We start from the raw sequence: 19,747 nt of genomic DNA, 5'->3' as shown, positions 1-19,747 counted from the left end.
AAGCCGGCCTGTTAATCTTTATTTAGTTATTATAACGATTACTATGTACATATTTTATTTTAAAACTTTTTTTTGTGTTAATAATCTATGTTTGATTATTTTTTACTTAATTATTTTTTACTTAAAATATTTTTACTAATATATATTGCTGACCAAAATACGATCAAACATCTAATATAATCAGTTCAATCATTATTTCATACGTTTTCAGAAAGTCAACTACTGAATTATCGCTTTTTGATTTTTTTGTGCATGAAAAGTTATAAAAAGGTTTTTGCCAAATATTGTCTTAAAAGATATGTGTTTCGTAAATTTTATAATTTCATGTAACCCTCTCAACATGCCAAGTAACAGTAACTGTAGTACTTAAATGTAGGTCAATCATATAGAATTTAAAAGTATTCTTTTAAATTAATTTGGCGATTCTGGTTTCAAAACAAGTTGCTTTCTGCAAAATTGTATTATCTGAGTCAGAATAACCGGTTTCATAACTATTTTAGATATGATTTTTAAAATGATTTTACGCTGAGTTATCAACTAATTACGGTTATATATATATATATATATATATATATATATATATATATATATATATATATATATATATATAGATATATATATATAGTTTATCTGGACTGGGCCTACAGTTTAACGTGCGCTCCTAACCACGGTCCTCCGCATTAAGCCTACAGACTGGCGAGAGATCAACTTGGAAGCCATCCCAGAAGGCATCCGGTCGTACCCAGCCTAGTTACTGACATGACGGGTCATTTTTCTTGTCGGATTTTACACTCTTGCCTAAGCAGGATTCGAATCCGCGACTATCGCAGCAATAGGAAGACCATCCTGACATCTTAACCACTGCGCCAACCAAGCCGGCCTGTTAATCTTTATTTAGTTATTATAACGATTACTATGTACATATTTTATTTTAAAACTTTTTTTTGTGTTAATAATCTATGTTTGATTATTTTTTACTTATTTAATGTTTACTTCAAATATTTTTACTAATATATATTGCTGACCAAAATACGATCAAACATCTAATATAATCAGTTCAATCATTATTTCATGCGTTTTCAGAAAGTCAACTACTGAATTTTCGTTTCTTGATTTTTTTGCGCATAAAAAGTTGTAAAAAGATTTTATGCCAAATGTGGTCTTAAAAGATATATTAAAAAATATGTGTTTTCTAAATTTTATAATTTCATGTAACCCTCTCAACATGCCAAGTAACAGTAACTGTAGTATTTAAATGTAGGTCAATCATATAGAATTTAAAAGTATTCTTTTGAATTAATTTGGCGATTCTGGTTTCAAAACAAGTTGCTTTCTGCAAAATTGTATTATCTGAGTCAGAATAACCGGTTTCATAACTATTTTAGATATGATTTTTAAAATGATTTTACGTTGAGTTATCAACTAATTACGATATATATATATATATATATATATATATATATATATATATATATATATATATATATATATATATATATATATAATAAGTTGATCTCTATGATAATAAGTTAATGCCGAGGACCGTGGTTAAGAGCGCACGTTAAACTGTAGGCCCAGTCCAGATAAATTCGTTGGTAAAAAGGAGACTTTAAAACATTTAAAAAATATTTTTTTAATACCTTTTCTGTGTTAAAAATCTATGTTAGATTATTTTTTAATTTTTAGTGAACTCCTTATATACTTTTTGAAATCCGTTCAATTTTTTTGTTAAAAATATTTTATATTTTATATTTCTCGTTTTAGTGTTAGATATTTATTCAAGAAATTGTGCAGTTATTTTATTTAATATTATAATAGGTGGGCCAAGTAAAGGTGTAAATCGTATGAGGAAAAATAGTTATAAAGAATCAATGACTGAAAATAAGGAGCTTTCCAGGCCCTGGGGCCCGCTACGTAGCCTAAGTGATTTGACAAATGTTTTCATTAAACAATAACAGAAAGTTATTGTCCCCGCCGGGTATCGAACCCGCGTCGTCCGTTTAGAATAGAAGCAGTTTCCTACTACATTTCTACGAGGTTTCTATCTTATATGCTAAGTTTAGTGCTTAAAAAGCAAACTGAATGACCTGTGTATTGAACTACTTCCGATTTTCCGTCACATCAGCTCAGCAATAACATTAAACACAAATATATGATTATTTTAAATAAAAAATATGTGAAAATTTTGTATATGGCTTTGAAATTTGAGCATTTCCCTCGATTTTCCCCCTCTTCCCTCAACGGATTCTGATTTGGATTCAATGAGATCTCCTCGGAATTGCACTTTCTCAAATAAAAGAAAGCATGTTGAGAATCGGTCCACAATCGACGGATAAATCGGCGAACATATATTAAAAAAATATACAGCCGAACATGGAACCTCCTCCTTTTTCGAAGTCGTTTAATAAAAGAACAGCTTTTTACACTTTTATACGCAAAAAAAACAAACTTCGAAAATTTAGTTATTGAGTTTCTAAAAAATTATCAAATAATGATAGAACTGATTATATTAAATGTTTGGTTGTATTTTGATCAGCGATATATAATATTGGTAAAAATACTTGAGTTATCAACTAGTTACGATATATATACATATGTATATATACGTATACATATATATATATATATATATATATATATATATATATATATATATATATATATATATATATATGTATTTATACGTATATATATATATATATATATATACGTATGTATATATATATATATATATATATATATATATATATATATATATATATATATTTATATATATACATATGAACGCTGAAACAGTTTCGCATGGTGTGCGAGACTGAGTGATCAGTTAACCGTGCTGAAAAATGTTTATATGTGTGATCTTTTGTAAAAAGGGGGGGCATTTGAAATAAAAGTATTATATGCAAATTAAAGGATTCAGACGACTCACGATAGACGAAATATAACGACGTTAGCTCTGCGAATCGCGTATGAATCATCGGACAACACGATACGATATAGATAGAACAGTTAAAACGCGAAACCTCATGGAGTACACATCGAACCTGCCATCAGTGGATAAAGGTAGGGGATTCAAACAGTTTTATTGAATGGATTCGGTCTTGTTTGTGGTTCGTTCTTAGTGCTTCGTTCTTATTATTATCTACAGTGGTTGAATAGTGATATTTTAAGTGAACCATCAGTGAGTAGCGCAACAGACTATCATTTTATAATCATTTCATTTGATTATCTCGTTCTGATTCCGCGCAAATTCCTTAATTACTTTTTAAATATTTTTTCGTGTCTGAATTTAATCGGAAAAATTATATGATCTCGCGTATGTAAATCTAAATTATCTCTACGAACTAATTAGATAAAAAAACATGATTTAAATAAATTAACCTATTTTTATATAATTTTTTTGTTTTTTATCAGAAAAATTATATGGTCTCCTGTGATTTTAGTTCAATTTTCTTGACACAAGATCATATTAACTCTACGGACTAAAGAAATAATAAAACATAAAGATTTAAATAAATTAATGAATTTTTAAATAATTTTCTTTGTACTTTCGATCGGAAAAACTATATGGTCTCGTGTGATTTCTGTTTACTTTCTTTGACCCAAGACCAAATTAACTCTACTAGTTAGACCATAAAATATAATTATTTAAATAATTTATTTATTTTTTAAACATTTCTTTGTGAATTTAATCGGAGTAATTATATATTCTCGCGTGTTTTCTGTTTATTTTCCTTGACACATAATCAAACTAACTCTCCTAATCATCGGGATTTTTGGGTTTGAAAAACGTGTAATCAAACGAACATTTTAATCAATATTTGCATAATCATTCACGTATATTTTTTGTTTTCTAACATTGTTTGGCAGTAATTTACCTACGTACTGATTATCCGCACCCTGATTATATTATTATCAACTTAATATCACCTAAACTATTGCGTTTTTTCGCTATAAAATTAATATAGAATAACGAAATATTATATTTAAAAAAAAACAGAAAAGCAATATTTAGACAATATATTCAGTATCATACATTCAGGCAAACCCTATTTGATAAAAATATAATTTTTGTTATGATTATAGCTGATAATAATAACTGATCTGAGTAAGAGTTGGGGTCCAGTCCAGATAAATCCAAAAAATAAATAACTTACAATTTTGGGAAAATATTCTAAACATAATTTTATGTTACATACATAAAAAATAGATTAAAAATCCGGTATAATCTCTTAATTAATTAAATTAGTAAAGTAAATTAGCAGTCTTAGTAAATTCTTTCGATTTGTTAAATGAATCCATATAACTGTGAACTAAATTAAAATTAACGGCAAAAAGTAAAAGAACCAGATTAGTTGAGTTAGGTGATAACTTTCAAAAAACTGTTTATGCTTCATTTGTGTGCCGACTATAAACGTAACACGCGATGAATGACACCTAGTTATGAATTGATTGGGTTTTGATTTACAACTTTATATACATATTAGCGGTCAGATGCTTTTATAATAGGCCAACAATATAAAAACACAATACCGAAATAATTTTCTTGCGGATTTACAGCCTAATTAAAATTATTGAATTTTTCCAAGTTCACCAAATCATTCTTATATAAATATAAAGCTAGTCAACGGATAACTATCTAAGTTGCTTTTGTTTTTGTTTTTCTTTTGTTGAAGATTTAAAACTACTGATCTATAATATCTCAAAACCTAAGATATTGTTTGATATTTTTCAACACTAATGTCTTGCTAAAGTCACCTTTACGGTCCGTGCTTAGAATATTAAATATGATCGATGCACTGTCTAATTTTAAATAACTAAATTATGCAATACTTATATCGTGTCTATATATGTTATATCGCGGGACTGATACGGTCACGGTTGTTGAAAAAAGGCTGTGATTTTACCAAAACATTTTGGATTAATCCAATTAACCAGAATCAACTTATCTATTAAAGAAAAACATATTATTAGTTGAACCTACTAGGTCACAAAAGATCGACTGAAGGACCCCAGCTATAAACTATTAGAATTTAATTAATAATTACCTTAATCCCACAATTGCTATCACAAGCAGTTCAGGGTGCCGACAAAACTCTTTTCACTTCTACTCAGCAATAATTTTAACATCAATATTAAAATCTTTAGGATCTTTAGGATCGATGTATATACTTATATTAACTTGCGCTTGTACAAGTACTGATGCCGGTTCAAAATCAGCAATTATAGACAAACCCACAAAACAGTGTTGGATAATGAAATAGAAGAAGTTAGCATTCCTTTAGAAACAGTGTTCCTTAGTCGTACCAGTTCAAAAAAACAAATACAGTTTCGGTACCAGCTTATCGATTATTATTTTAAAACCGCGACATTCTAAGTAGTTCTATTTTTATTTTCTAAATCATGAATTATGTATGTGTCCGCGTTGCCTATTACAACATACTTTAAATAATAATCATTTCAGTTGCATCTCAAGATTTTTGAACTTGATCAGAATTTATTTATAGTGGAAAAACGTGAGACACAAGTACGAATAAAGGAGACAAAAACACACACAAAAAAAATAATTTTTTTCCTATGAGTAAATTTGTTTAATTTTGATAATAGTAACACATTATTGTTCCTTATATGTTCGACTCGTTTCAAATGATAGGACTATTTTTAGCTAATTACCACTACTGAATCATTAAATATATGCTTAAGGCGTATAGTGGATTTGTTCGAGATTATATATGATAATGGATTATATTCTCTAAAGTAAATGTTTTATTAATTTATTTTGTTCGTGGTAGAAAATACTTTAAGCCTGTGAACACAATAGACATCATCGTTTACTAGAAGTATGTTTTTATTTATATATTCTGCGCGAGTCAATAGCAACAGCGAATTCTTTCAGAAACCTTCTTAGTATAGTTCAATACCTGATAAAATCAAGTCCCCTCTCGTATGAGATTTGCAGAGTATATGAAGGATTTTTTTGTATTCTTTGGGTGAGCGTCGTTTAAAATTAAATTAGAAATGTGCTCCACAATCATAGCAGCCATATAGCTCCTTACTGAAGATTTTTTTCTCTACTAATACACTATTATTATTATTAAACAGTGAAAACTAGGTACTTATCTAGGAATACCCATTGTATCTTACTTAGTCTTTAATAAAATAAAAGTTAGTAGCACTTTTTAGTGTTTTTACCATTTAGTGTACCAGTATTGTCTAAGAGTTCACTTCAGTGCCCACATGATTCCATTTCATTCCATTCCATGGTTTACAAGTCATTCCACATGTATTGTTTCGAATCTCTTAATTTCCTGCATGTCTCTGGGTACATCCACAATACTTCTCAAAACTTTATTCCAAAACGTTTGTATTATGTTGGCATTACCTCTCGCAGGACATCCATTTTATAGGTCCATATAGGATTTAGAATTTACTTATATATATGTACGGATAATTGAAATTTTGATTCAATTAACTCATTTTTTGTTTGTTTTTTAATTCCAATCCATTTGTTTTCTCATTGATGTACATCTTCTAATGAGTTTTTTGCGTAAAGATTCATCTTAAGGCACTAACATCGTCACTGGATGGGTAATAATATTACTCATATTTATTGATATATGAAAAGTTTAGTTATAGATAAATTCAATATGGTCTTTGGCTTTTATTCTCCATATCTTGCTCCACTTATTTATATTATTACTTGTATGTTGCCGCTTTCTGGATGCTTCATCGCTGTTGTACTAAATGGTAAGTATCACAGAGTTATCAGCAAATCCATAGTAACATTTTCTATATGTAATATGTCACCTGAATAAATCAGGTATAGGACAGAACCCAAAACAGTACCTTGCTCTTACTGAAGATGATGAGCTTTTGAACTGGTGAACTTTTGCAGTATTTTTCATTAGATATTATGCCGAATTCTTGTCTATTTTGTGAAAATACTCATACCGCTAGTGATGGTCATATATATTGTACAAGAAGATTGAGTATCATTTAGTTGAATTAAACTTTATATATATTAGTAAACTCAATTGGCTGCTTCAGCTCTACTATAATTAATTAAATTATTATAAATAAAAGTAACCTAAGTTTTGATTCAAATCATGATCTATATTTTTATCTATAAAATAGTGTAGACTTATTAAATTAAGTGCTAAACGACCGATCATTCAAGATAACTCGTCGAGTTTTGCGAATATATCATTTCACCAATATAATGTAAATATCCAATTCCGACTGACTCAGAAACCGGTTAGAATGCACTGTAATATTTAAAACACAGACCAGATAATAGGAAAGTATTTAAATTATGTCTAACATGATCATGCACGTATTGAAATTAATTCCTTCGCTATTGATAAAAACATATTTTATGGCGTTATGACGTAAATATCGTAGCATGAGTGAAAAGAAAGGTGACAGTCATCAAGGTTTCGATACGCCAACGTGCAGTGGATACGCGTTCAACATGTAAATAGTTGAGAAACGTTAAGAAACAGCCAAATGATTCATCCAAAATTTTCTTTTTTATCCGGTAGTCTCTTCAATTCTAATTTTAGTGAAATTGTGATATAACCTGTTACAATCACAAGGTCGATTATTATTAGACGGAAATCAAACTGGAAAAGACTTGAAAAATCATTATTTTTCTAGATATTAAATTTTTGCGATTTACTTGAAGTAATCGAAGATAATGAAAACCTAAAGGGAATTATTTTATTAATTCTGATTAAGTAACCTAATCTATAACAGTGATAAAATAAGATAAATTAGTTTAAAAACCAACAATTTGTAATAAAATATATCTAAACAAGCAAATGCAGTTCATATTAAAAGAGTAATCTATAAAATAATTGTAAAAATATACAGTAAAATAATATTCGATTGAAAAAAATGCCTTCTATATAACTTGGCATCTAAGTATAAGAACAAAACTATTTTTCTAGGTATTAAATTGTTGCCATTTACCTGAAGTAATCCAAGATAATGAAAACCTAACGGGAATTATTCTATTACTTCTGATTAAGTAACCTAATCTATATCTTCTTAAGAGTGATAAAAATTAATAAATTAGTGTAAAAATCAACAATTTCTAATTAAAAAAATACCTAAAAAAGTAAATGCAATTCATATCAAATGAGTAATCTATAAAATAGTTGTAGAAACACAGAGTAAAATAACATTCGATTGAAAAAAATGCTTTCAATATTAATTCGCATCTAAGTATAGGAAGAAAACTTCAAATCATTATAAAAGTTCTTCACAACATAAAAGTCATATCTATAAATCAGCTTTTCTATATATAGACCATAATGTTTTTGAACAGAAATAGTTCAATTGATAAACTAGAATAATTAAAATAAATCACCATAAGAAATAACCAAAACATATCACTAGAAAACATCACGATTTCTAGAGCTAACTTTGTTTACAAAATTAAGATGTCTAACATAAAATGAACCAAAAACAGTTTAAAATATTGATATATTAAATACTTAACCATTACTAAATAAAAAACTAAATATAATAGAAGAGATAATATAGAGTAATATGTATAGAGAGTAAATAAAATTCAGACAGAAGTTCAGGCAGATATTCCTTTGTCACTCTGTGTTACAAATATGCTAACATTCTAACTGTGCTTGATATTCCTGGTATAATATTTCTTTTCTTTTATTCATTATACTTATTAAATAGTTATATGTTTTAGTATCGAACTAATTTGAACGTTAATTGTTATTTTGTGTTTTATCCATTTATATTTCAAATGAATTTTCCCCATGTAGAGAACCCAACTAATATTAATAGTCGTCTCTTTTCAATCACATGAGACAGATCACATTATAACATTCAAAATACAGCTGATAGGAAACCAAATAAATTAAGACTCACTTAACAAGTTTTGCTTTCTTTCGAACTGTAAATTTTCAATGTTGAGTTCAAACGCGTGAGGTGATAAATAAATTGTTTCGCAAATTAGAAACATAATGTGCTTCAACAAAGAAAAAACATAGGGAATGAATTTAATTGCTTGTCAATATAAATACAAAGGCTAATGTGATATTAACAAATACACTAGTATTTCACATATAAACACCAAAAATTTTATCATCCCATATTAACTAAATCCTCTTCAAATAACACAGTTTTAGTAGTGACACAATACACAGAATCATTAGCAAAACATTCCAATCCAAGCTGACTCATATTCCATTGTACTACTAGTTTATGTTCACAGTTTTAAATAAAATAGTGAAATTTAATCTAATGGACTAGAAACCACGAAAAAAGAATGTTTTTGTTTGAAAATAATCGGTAGCATGCATCTTCTTCAGGTCAACTTCACTGATTTCTGTAAACTAGTAACATGTTGTCTTTTAAACGTAAACAATAATAACAATAAACAAACATAATACACACTGAATTATAAGCACACTTGTAATTTTAATCTAATCCTCTGTTAAATAGCATTATTTAGATTATTTTGCATTTGCTTAAAATTAATGATACCCTTTTTTGTATTGTTCGTACAGACATCAAATAACAATATCGTCTTTGTAACTTTTATCAACCATAAATAATGTCTATCATTAAAATAAACCATGAACAATTAGAACGCAGATTACTGTCAGAAAACAACTAATATTGTGACGACAAATATGTGTATTACCGCATTAGAAACTCTCACCGCATCGTATTAATGCTTTTATCATGACGATCTTTTTTTAATGGCTCCGAAAAAATTAAGTGAACGCACTACTCATCACTGACCATCAAGTAGAAATCCGAAATCTATAGTTCAATAATTATAACAAGACGTATACACGGGATAAAATGAGTTTAATATTAAGAAGATTCAATTAGCTTCACACAAAAATATTCTTAGAATCCCAGCTTGACCATACGGTCGTTTAATTTTAAGCGTCATAATTCTCAAGAAGAATAAAAAATTAACAGAGCCGTATAAAAATGAAAATAGGTCAAAATCACCGGTGGAAATAAATCTATCTTATGATTAATAAAACACGTTATTTTATTTATTTATTTTTATTAATCAAATACGTTAACAATTCAATAAAGCACTTTTTATAAATAGATTTTATGATTTTCAGTGTTTTATCGGATAACGACAATAAATAATTTCATAAATTAATAGACTAAACCATCATCAAACCTCGGTATTCTTAATTAATATAATATTTACCTAAAATTGTATCAATGTCATTACCATTCAAATTTGTTCGTAAATTTCATGTATGATTCATGCGTTAAAAGCTCATTGTCCTACAGATTTTCTGTATATAGTTCCGATAGTTGCAATTAAAACAGGCAATCATTATTTACGTAAGACAGTTAAAAAAATAGTTGTTGAGTTGACAACTTAGTTATTTTTTCCACGTGCTGTAATTAGTTATTAGTAATAATTACCACCAAAGAGTAGTTTAACTATTATAGGCTTTATATTTAATGAATCATATTCTCTCACTTCTATCTCACAACCATTTAAAATCGTTGAAATATGCGACAACTGATAGACATTCATTCATAATTATATAGTAGTTCTTTGTTATTATACCCGGGAATATATTATACATTATTTTTATATTTAGTGTTTTTAATATTAAATATTTGTTGGTATCAAAAATTAATTTAGTGTAACTTATATGAAAATCTTAAATCAAGATAATAAAAAATATAAAATAATAAAAAAATAAAAGATAAATCCAATCTTAGTTTAAGTTTATCATTAAAACAAAGCGATGTTATCATATCAATGAAATGTAACAACACGTATTTATGACAAAATATTTCTTATATTTTAGAGTCTAAGTATGGTTGACGAAAATTGATTAACTCGTGGTTTAAACACTATTAAATTGATTTTGTTCCTCATGTGAACTACAACAAAAATAAATATGAGATATATCCGAGAATGTTGTATTTTGAACCAAAATGAATCAACTCAATATTAGTGCTTAAATATGATTAATAAATACTGATTATTTTGGGTTTAAACACTATTAAAATGATTTTGTTCCTCATGTGAACTACAACAAAAATAAATATGAGATATATCCGAGAATGTTGTATTTTGAACCAAAATGAATCAACTCAATATTAGTGCTTAAATATGATTAATAAATACTGATTATTTTGGGTTTAAACACTATTAAAATGATTTTGTTCCTCATGTGAACTACAACAAAAATAAATATGAGATATATCCGAGAATGTTGTATTTTGAACCAAAATGAATCAACTCAATATTAGTGCTTGAATATGGTTAATAAATACTGATTATTTCGGGTTTAAACACTATTAAATTGATTTTCTTCCACAGGTGAAATACAACAAAAATAAATATGAAATATATACGAGAATATTTAATAAGAACTGATTATATTGTGTTTTAAATACTGTTAAATTGCTTTGTTCCTCATGTAATGTACAACAAAAATAAATATCAAATATATACGGGAATATCGTACATTGAAAGAAAACAAATCAATTTTATTACCAAAACAATTACATTCAGTATCTATCCGCCGAAATGGAACTCGAGCTAAATCTCACTTATAAAAAAATACGAACTAAATTAACACTTGACGCCTAATACGGTCAGGTACCCTATGCGTGCTAGATGAAAAAGAAAACCAAAGACGTAAACAAGCACGCGTCAACTTTCAACCAGCGTTATAACATTACTGAATTTGATGCAACAAATCGAAATCCGTCGTTAAGCGGACTGGGAAAATTCTACAGCTCAGCGCCATCTATCAGTCCGGGCCGAGACCGGATTCGGTACTAAAATTAGAGACAAGTACTGGGGCCATACCTGAATATTTTCACATAGATCTATTGGCCGCGTTTCATTCATCGATCGCCCTCCTGAAAAATTGTGTTGGTTCCCACGACATCTTCTCCCCACCCAAGCCCGAACCCCCCTCCAGCCTCCCTTAAAACACACCCATAACTGACCAAGAGAAGACCTATAGACTCAATAAAACTCAATGCGCGAAAGTTAAAAAGTTTTTTCTCGACCTCCCTTGAAGTACTGGGTATTTTGGAGTCAGTCGATGTTTAGACGATTTCGCGACAGGTACTGCTGGCTGTCTGTGTGTTCGTAGCGATCGGTGGCGCGCATTTACGAGAGTTTTGTTCTGTTATGTTTTGTTATGTTTGTTGTGAAATGGGTTATATACAGCTCGTCAAGTGGATTCTCCCTACTGCTATAGCACTATTGAATTTTTTTGGTAAGGTCATTGTTTCAGAATTAATATTAATTAAATCGCGATAATCAGTAGTACCTGATAATAAAGACCGCTTACCGATTCATTGTTATCGTAATTGTTTCCTCAATGAATTTTTTTTATTCGTTTCTAATTGAAACAAGTAAATAGTTTTTTTTCCCAAAATAATTATTGATTATTTCATTACAATATATTTTATTGCTCAAGATTCTTCAGATGAATTTTAAATTTAAAAATTAACTTCCTTTCAAAATGATAGTTTTCTTAACCCACAAAATAATAGAATTTACTCATTAATATACTTCTGAATAATTTCATTCAACAACTGATTAAAAATATAAGAAACATAATGTTAATTATTTAAATATTAATAATAATAGTGTTTAATTCCAGAGTATTTATATAACTTTGTACTTGATAAAAATAAATTAAATTAAAAGAACCGCAATTTACGTTATTAGAGTTAATTTTAAATTTTAAATTTATTTTAATTACGAATACACATGTTTAGAGATCATTTAGAAAACATTGAAATTAAATTATATATTTGGATTGATTTTAGCAAACTATTAGGTTAATATGAATGTTATATTTGTCAAACAAAAGGCGATGGTATATCAGTAACATTAAAACAACAAATACATAATCTCGGTAGGCTTTACGTAAACGTAAATAAGATCTGAAAATCGTACAAGGTTGACGCGAAATTATTATCCCTAGTTTTTGTTAATACATGACGTTTTTTTATTGTCGTCACCAGTATTGTTAAGTGCAGCTACTGTCCTGACATTTTCTAATTCGAATTTTCTTCGAATCAAAAAAGCAAACATACAGAATTCAAGTGAAGTTCAATTTACATAAATATGGCTTAGCTAGAAATGATGGTTATGTAATGTGGGTTGTGTGCTGGACAGATTTTGAATGAATTATGAATGGACTTTGATCAATATACTAAAAATTAATTTTTGTTACAGTTTCCTTTGCCAAATTTTTGCCGCTTATCCTCGTTTTGGTACAGCCCGTCATTTCTGCACCAACACTCGAAACAGAACTGTGGATCAATCCCTGTTCGAATCACCAAATACGACAAGTAAGGAGTACCGCCGAGAAAGAACTGAACTTCTTCATCACGACCTTAAATAAAGACATGTTTATGGAACTGAAAAGTCTTTATCCACAGGTAAATAATCTATTTTATATTATCAGTGCTTACTTCTTCAACAAGTGTTTCATTCAACGAATTAAAATATCGTTAGGAACAACAATGTTTACCAACGTCTTAGATCAATGACATTTTCAGTTATTAAAATTACGTTCCTAATTATTTTTGATCTATTTTTCAAAAACACAATACTTCGGTGCAAAAGGTTATTTTTTGTGCGTTTTTGACAAATTGATATATCTCGAAATGATATCTCCACTTCTATTGATTTGGCCATTTTTTTTTTCACTAGTTTACACAAAACAATTTAATTTTAATACTTTCAGTAATTCTAATTATCTTCTAAACTAAGACTTGTTGTAAATACTATATACAGTGCACTACCGAATTTACAACTCTCAATAGTTTTCTTCAATTTCTTTCACCAGTTTTTTGCTATTTAGCACGAAATAGCAACTTTCAATTATTCCAACGATCTGTATGCTTGTTTCAGAATGTGGGTAAGATGAAGAGTAACTGTCCCAGATTCAACAAATTAATCGATCCAATTAAAGGAGCTGCCAATATTACTATTGTAAGTCATTACCGTCCTCCGGCCGATCGATCGATCCACTAATCGCATCGCTCCCTCAATTTCAGGCACACGAAAACTTTTACAAATCGATGATCGAATTCGCCATGTTCCTCGATCGCCTCAAGAACATTCCCATCAACACCAACACCCAATTCGACCTGGAGAAACGACGCTCCATCTACGAGAAAACCCAGAACAATCTGAAACTGACGATCTGCGAGTTCAACGAGACCATCATGAAACAACTGAAGGGCCCCAACATGCTGACGCAGAAACCACCTAGAGTCAAGACCACCTGTCTGCCGAAGCAGGCCGACCTCAGCCACATACAAATGTTAGACATGCAGTTCTTCGATAAGCTGAGGAGGTTCTTCAAGCTGGGCAAGAAGAATTTAAAATTAATCAAGCGGCGGGGGAAGGGCAGTAGTAAGGCGAAGAGTGGTCAAAAACATCGGACGAAAGCTGCGAGTGTTTAGTGACAAATATTAACGTGTGAAGAATGACTAGCCGTAGATTTAATTTTCTTTCTTAATCTCTGGTCGCGGAGATAGTCGAAGAGAGAGAGAGAGAGAGAATCGACTAGAATTAACAAATTATCAGAAGCAGACTCTTATCGTGACAGTGATATTGTGTTTGTTTTGTTTCCAATAAGTATCAATTTTTGTGAAGCGTACTCTGTTGCTACACCGGCCCTCTTCATGCACTACGATATTCTGAATTCTGGCAGTGTTAGTTTTATTAATGTAAATTAAAATCAAACTGTGATATTTTTAGTATTACATAATTTATTTCACCTAATTTATTTATTTATTTAGTTAGTATTAGGTATGAATGTTAAAAAAACACAGCGAGGTGGAACTGTAATTGTTGAATATAATATATGAGCCCGATCGATATTATTACTGAATCTCTCTGTGAATCTCATCTCTTGCCTCTTGTAAATATGCGGTCGAACCGAAGATAACCACAATCTACAGACCAAAGTTCTTCATCATTCTCGAAAAGACTGCTGGTTATCTTTCTCTTCAACTTCAAACGATGGCTAACCCATCACGATTTTCTTTTGTATTATATGAATATGTGTATCTTTTACGATTTGTAAGCTTACATTTTATTGTGATTTAAATTATTTGATCGTCATTGCAAATGACAGCAGTCTGTTTTCTATTTAAGCCCTGTAAGTTTGTGATAACACTTTTTTGTATGTATTTATTTACTAGTACGAGTTTTGAGTCAATTTTTGAGTATTTTTGAAACAGTATTATCTTCCATTAAATTTTTATACAAAATATTGTGGTATTATTTTCCCTTTAATACATTATTGATATATCATAATATAAAACAAAATAAAATAAGAAATCTGTTTAGAAAAGTTTTTTTTTAAGTGGACATCAAAATATATTACCAATATTATTTATAATTTGCTATATTTGTTGTTCACTGATGAAGTCAATATTTTAAACCAATTTTAACTTATATTTACACTTTCAGGAGCCTTGTTAGTTCCACATTGCTGTGATTTAGTATTCTTATTAGGCAAAATCTTTGATCACTTCTTATACATATTTGATTTCGAGGTCATCCTGCAGCTGTTCCTTGGCTAGGTAGCGAAAAGCATTGGTAATTAATCCTAGAACTTTACAGCATTGTTTTGTCAACGTTGCATTACTAGTCGGTTTGATGTTCTAGTACAACCCAAAACATTGGCTTTATGATTAACTGATAAACCAGTATCTTTAATTTTAGATCAATGAAGAGAGAGCAAAAATATATTTCCGAAATAATTTTAGTAGAAAATATAACTAAAAATAAAATTAAACTGTGAAATTATCTATATAAGAAATAAATTTAAAAAATTAATCGATATCATAATATGTAGTCGAATTTAAAAAATTGGTTAAAAATCATGTCTTTAACTAAAAATAAATTATCATAATTTCTCATCGTACTAAAAACTCCTAGTAATTTCTTTTCAATTTTTGAAAATTGTCGCTCTTATTGGATTTATTAAAGGTTTATAAAAGATAAAGTAAAATTTCTTTAAATAATGTTTTACAATTGTTATCACCTACTGTTACTTTTATCATTTTAATCACTCTTTTAAATTTATTCATTGAAAATTAAGTGAACTGAACAAGAACACAATACGAATTAAATTATTTAGCTATTTGTTAAATAGTTTTGAAATTTAATACAATGTATATACGTAGATTTAATACCATGAAGTCAAAATTGGTTTAAAAAATCTGCCACTAAATAAAAGCGCGCTGCGCAGTGGTTAAGACGACAGGACGGTCCTAATACTATTGGGATAAACGTGGGTTCAAATCAAATTTAAAATTCAATCAAAAGTACTTTATGTTTGTGATTGTAATTGTAAATGCCTTTATAGGCAACAATGGAAAATACCACAAGGAATAACCATCCCAGTCACTCCAGTAACCAGGCTGAGGAGGCTGATTCCAGATGAATCCTAGTTGGTAAAATGGAGACCCTATAATATAACAAAAAATATTATATATCAATTATATAAAATTCGTATAAAAAATAGAGTAATAACTTAATTAAATAATACTAAATTTATTCACTGAAAATAAAGTAACAAGCTTATAATATAAATTAAATTATTTTTTTATTTGTAAAATTATTTACGAATATAATACAGTGAATTGCCGGCTTGGTGGCGCAGTGGTAAAGGCGATGGGATGATCCTCCTACTGTTGCGATAGCCGCGGGTTCGAATCCTGCTGGGGCATGAATCTACTTTATGTTTGTGATTGTAATTGTAAATGCCTTTATAGGCAACAATGGAAAATACCACAAGGAATAACCATCCCAGTCACGCCAGTAACCAGGCTGATGAGGCTGATTCCAGATGAGTCCTAGTTGGTAAAATGGAGACCCTACATAATATAACAAAAAATATTATTATATATCAATTTTATAAAATTAAAAAAAATAGAGTAATAACTTAATTAAATAATAGTCAATTTATTCACTGAAAATAAATTAACAAGCACATAATATAAATTAAATTATTTATTTGCTTGTAAAATTATTTGTATGTGGCGCAGTGGTAAAGGCGATGGGACAGTCCTCCTACTGTTGCGATAGCCGCGGGTTCGAATCCTGCTGGGGCATGGTCGTAAATGTATGTTTGTGGTTGTTTAAAATTTGTGAATGTTCTAGGCAAGAGTGTAAAATCGGACAAGGAAAATGTCTTCTGGGATGATGTCTAAAGTTGGTCACTCACCAGTCGTTAGGCTTAATGCTGAGGACCGTGGTTCGGAGCCCATGTTAAACTTTAGGCCCAGTCCAAATAAACCCATAGTTGATAAAAGAAGACTTTAACCAATTAACCAATAACCTAATAGTGTTTATCTATTTTATTACATATATTTATATGACTTTAAAATATATATATAAAGGAATAACTGTAATAATAGGAATTGACAACCAGGTAATAATAAAATATGAAAAGCAACAAATTATATTGGCCCAGGTAGTCAAATCAGATCATAAAAAAATTCACAGTTTCATTTTTAGGATACTTATATGTTAAAATTTCAATAATGTTGCTGTAATTAGAGATGTAGAAAAAATATGGATGTTGTTTTTGTCGATATTTTCCAATAAGTTTTTCAAAGAACTACCAATAGTTATAAATGAGACTAGTCTTAGACCGAACTTTTAGTCGCAAAGTAAAATATTGATATTAAAAACCTAGGGTTTTCGAAGAAGATTATCGATTTTTATTTTAGGATTTCGGTACCCTCGGTCTTCAAGCGAATGTGGGATGTAAAAGTAGCACTGGAGCGGGAAAAAGTTCGATATTTTTTAATATTTATTGATTTTTTAAATATCGAAATATCGATATTTTCTTCCAGGCCGACATCCCTAATTGTATTTATCTTGACAAATAGATGAAGGTCTTTTCAATTATGTAATCATGAAACAGTTTGATTAGAGAAACTGAATTCACGTTTGAGGAAGGTAGTTTTGTCGATAAAAGCGCGTATTTCTTGTAAAATTATTATATAAATGGAATACAGGATTACTTCAGTAAGTTGTTGCCGTGTGAAATATATTATTCTATATCTTGCTCTAAAGCCTGTCTATATCTTCCCAGTGGTCACAACGAATGGTAGCCGGAAATCCAAGTTCTTTTCGTTTAGCAAGTATGTGCTTCGGTAAAGTTATACACGTTATTAAACTTACAGGTCGGTAAGGTCGGTAACCTCTGCTGGGGTTTTCCGGGTTTGACTCATAATAATTTCAGCCACTTTCCATATAATAAATATAGTTTTTTCGAAAAAATACATTGAAAATAAATGATAAATATATACGCTTTTCAGGTATTTTTATATAGAATTCTTCTAGAGTTTAATTAAAATTCACTGCTAATAGATGGGGCAAAACCGCTACCATTTTGATTGCGTTCTATCTTGGTTATGTGACGTTTAGCTCAGTTTCGATTTAACCATTGGGTTGTGTAAACCAGAATAACGAGCAGAAATAGTGACATTATTGCCACTCAGCGGAAATTGCGTTAAAAAAATCCTGATCGTTCAATGTCTCACAAAAATGCAATGTATCATTTACATGCGAATTTTCGACAGTACGATACGCTAACAGACAGGCCTCGTTCAGGAAGACAACGGACGTCTCGTAACGCTGAAAATGTGGCTCTGGTGCGCGAGAGTCTCCAGAAACATCAACGCGCTGACGTGTTTCCCATTTACACTTTTCTGCATGCAGTTTAAGGCGAATCTTGAAAACTGATTTGAAAATGTTACAAAATACCCGTACAAAATTCAAATAGTCCAAAAATTGTTACCGAGACGTCCTGATCAACGAGTTGAGTACAGGTAATCCTAAGGCTGTCTGGTGAAATTGAACATTTTTCGTCTAAATCGATAATGAGCGATAAAACCCATATTATTCTCAGTGGCCACGTTAGTAAACAAAACCGTCAGTTTTGGAGAAACAGAGTCCTCAATTAATACATGAAACATCATTGCATCTACTAAAAACAACTGTATGGTGTGGTATTCATGCAGGAAATGTCATTGGTTCCTATTTTTTGAAAATGACCAGGGTGCCAAGACGTGATTCCAAATTTTCTTTAAATGGAGTGGCCTGTTTCAGAAAGATGGCTCTACATCACACACAGCTCGTTCAACAAATCAATTATTGAATAACGTTTTTCCTCGAGGACGAAGTATTTTTGCGAAGTGGCGATTTAGTATGGCCAGCCAGATCTCCGGGTTTAACAGCACCAGACTCTTTCTTGTGGTTTTTTTTTTAAATCAAAATATTATGTGAATAAGCCCCAAATAATCTAACATCATCAAATAAGCTCAACATCCATCATCTTAAATAAATTTAGCCTCAGAGGTTGCAGGGTGTCATGAAAAATGCCTTAACAAGTGCCGAAAGGGGTACAACTAAAACAAAAATGTAAAGACCAAATAAACTTTTTATGAAAACCAAACTTACTTAACTTCTCTTTTCAGCAAAGTTATAGGCAATCAAAATGGTAGCGGGGCTTGTGCCACATTGTATTTACTTAACTTCTTTCACAGTGAATTTTTCATGGAATAGGTCCGATTGAAATGAAAAATGTAAGGATACATATATTACATATATTTTTCTCCATCTATATATATATCTCACACGGGAAGGGATTACAAAAATTATATAAGTGATTAGAGAATATTTCAACTTTTTCTGAATGTTGCAGGTCTGTCTTCATTG

General features: G+C 29.8%; 1 protein-coding gene across 2 annotated transcripts; it reads left to right on the top strand.

Moving 5' to 3' along the window:
- Positions 1-2,928: 2,928 nt before the first annotated feature.
- On the top strand, positions 2,929-15,279 carry LOC143194816 (uncharacterized). 2 transcript variants are annotated; one of them, XM_076401533.1, is made up of 4 exons: positions 2,929-3,063; positions 13,229-13,434; positions 13,910-13,990; positions 14,056-15,279. In XM_076401533.1, the coding sequence occupies exons 1-4, from the start codon at positions 2,970-2,972 to the stop codon at positions 14,464-14,466; spliced, it is 792 nt and encodes a 263-aa protein (XP_076257648.1). In that variant the 5' UTR covers positions 2,929-2,969; the 3' UTR covers positions 14,467-15,279. The 2 variants fall into 2 exon arrangements, with proteins under 2 accessions (XP_076257648.1, XP_076257649.1); XM_076401534.1 differs by lacking the exon at positions 2,929-3,063 and adding an exon at positions 12,075-12,257.
- Positions 15,280-19,747: the final 4,468 nt, after the last annotated feature.

Source organism: Rhynchophorus ferrugineus, unplaced genomic scaffold (assembly GCF_030347505.1).
Source record: "Rhynchophorus ferrugineus isolate W39M unplaced genomic scaffold, kcgeb_rfMv2 rfM4, whole genome shotgun sequence".
Taxonomy (NCBI): Eukaryota; Metazoa; Arthropoda; class Insecta; order Coleoptera; family Curculionidae; genus Rhynchophorus; species Rhynchophorus ferrugineus.
The sequence above is the reverse complement of the archived record's forward strand: the minus strand, read 5'-3'. Positions and strand labels throughout refer to the sequence as shown.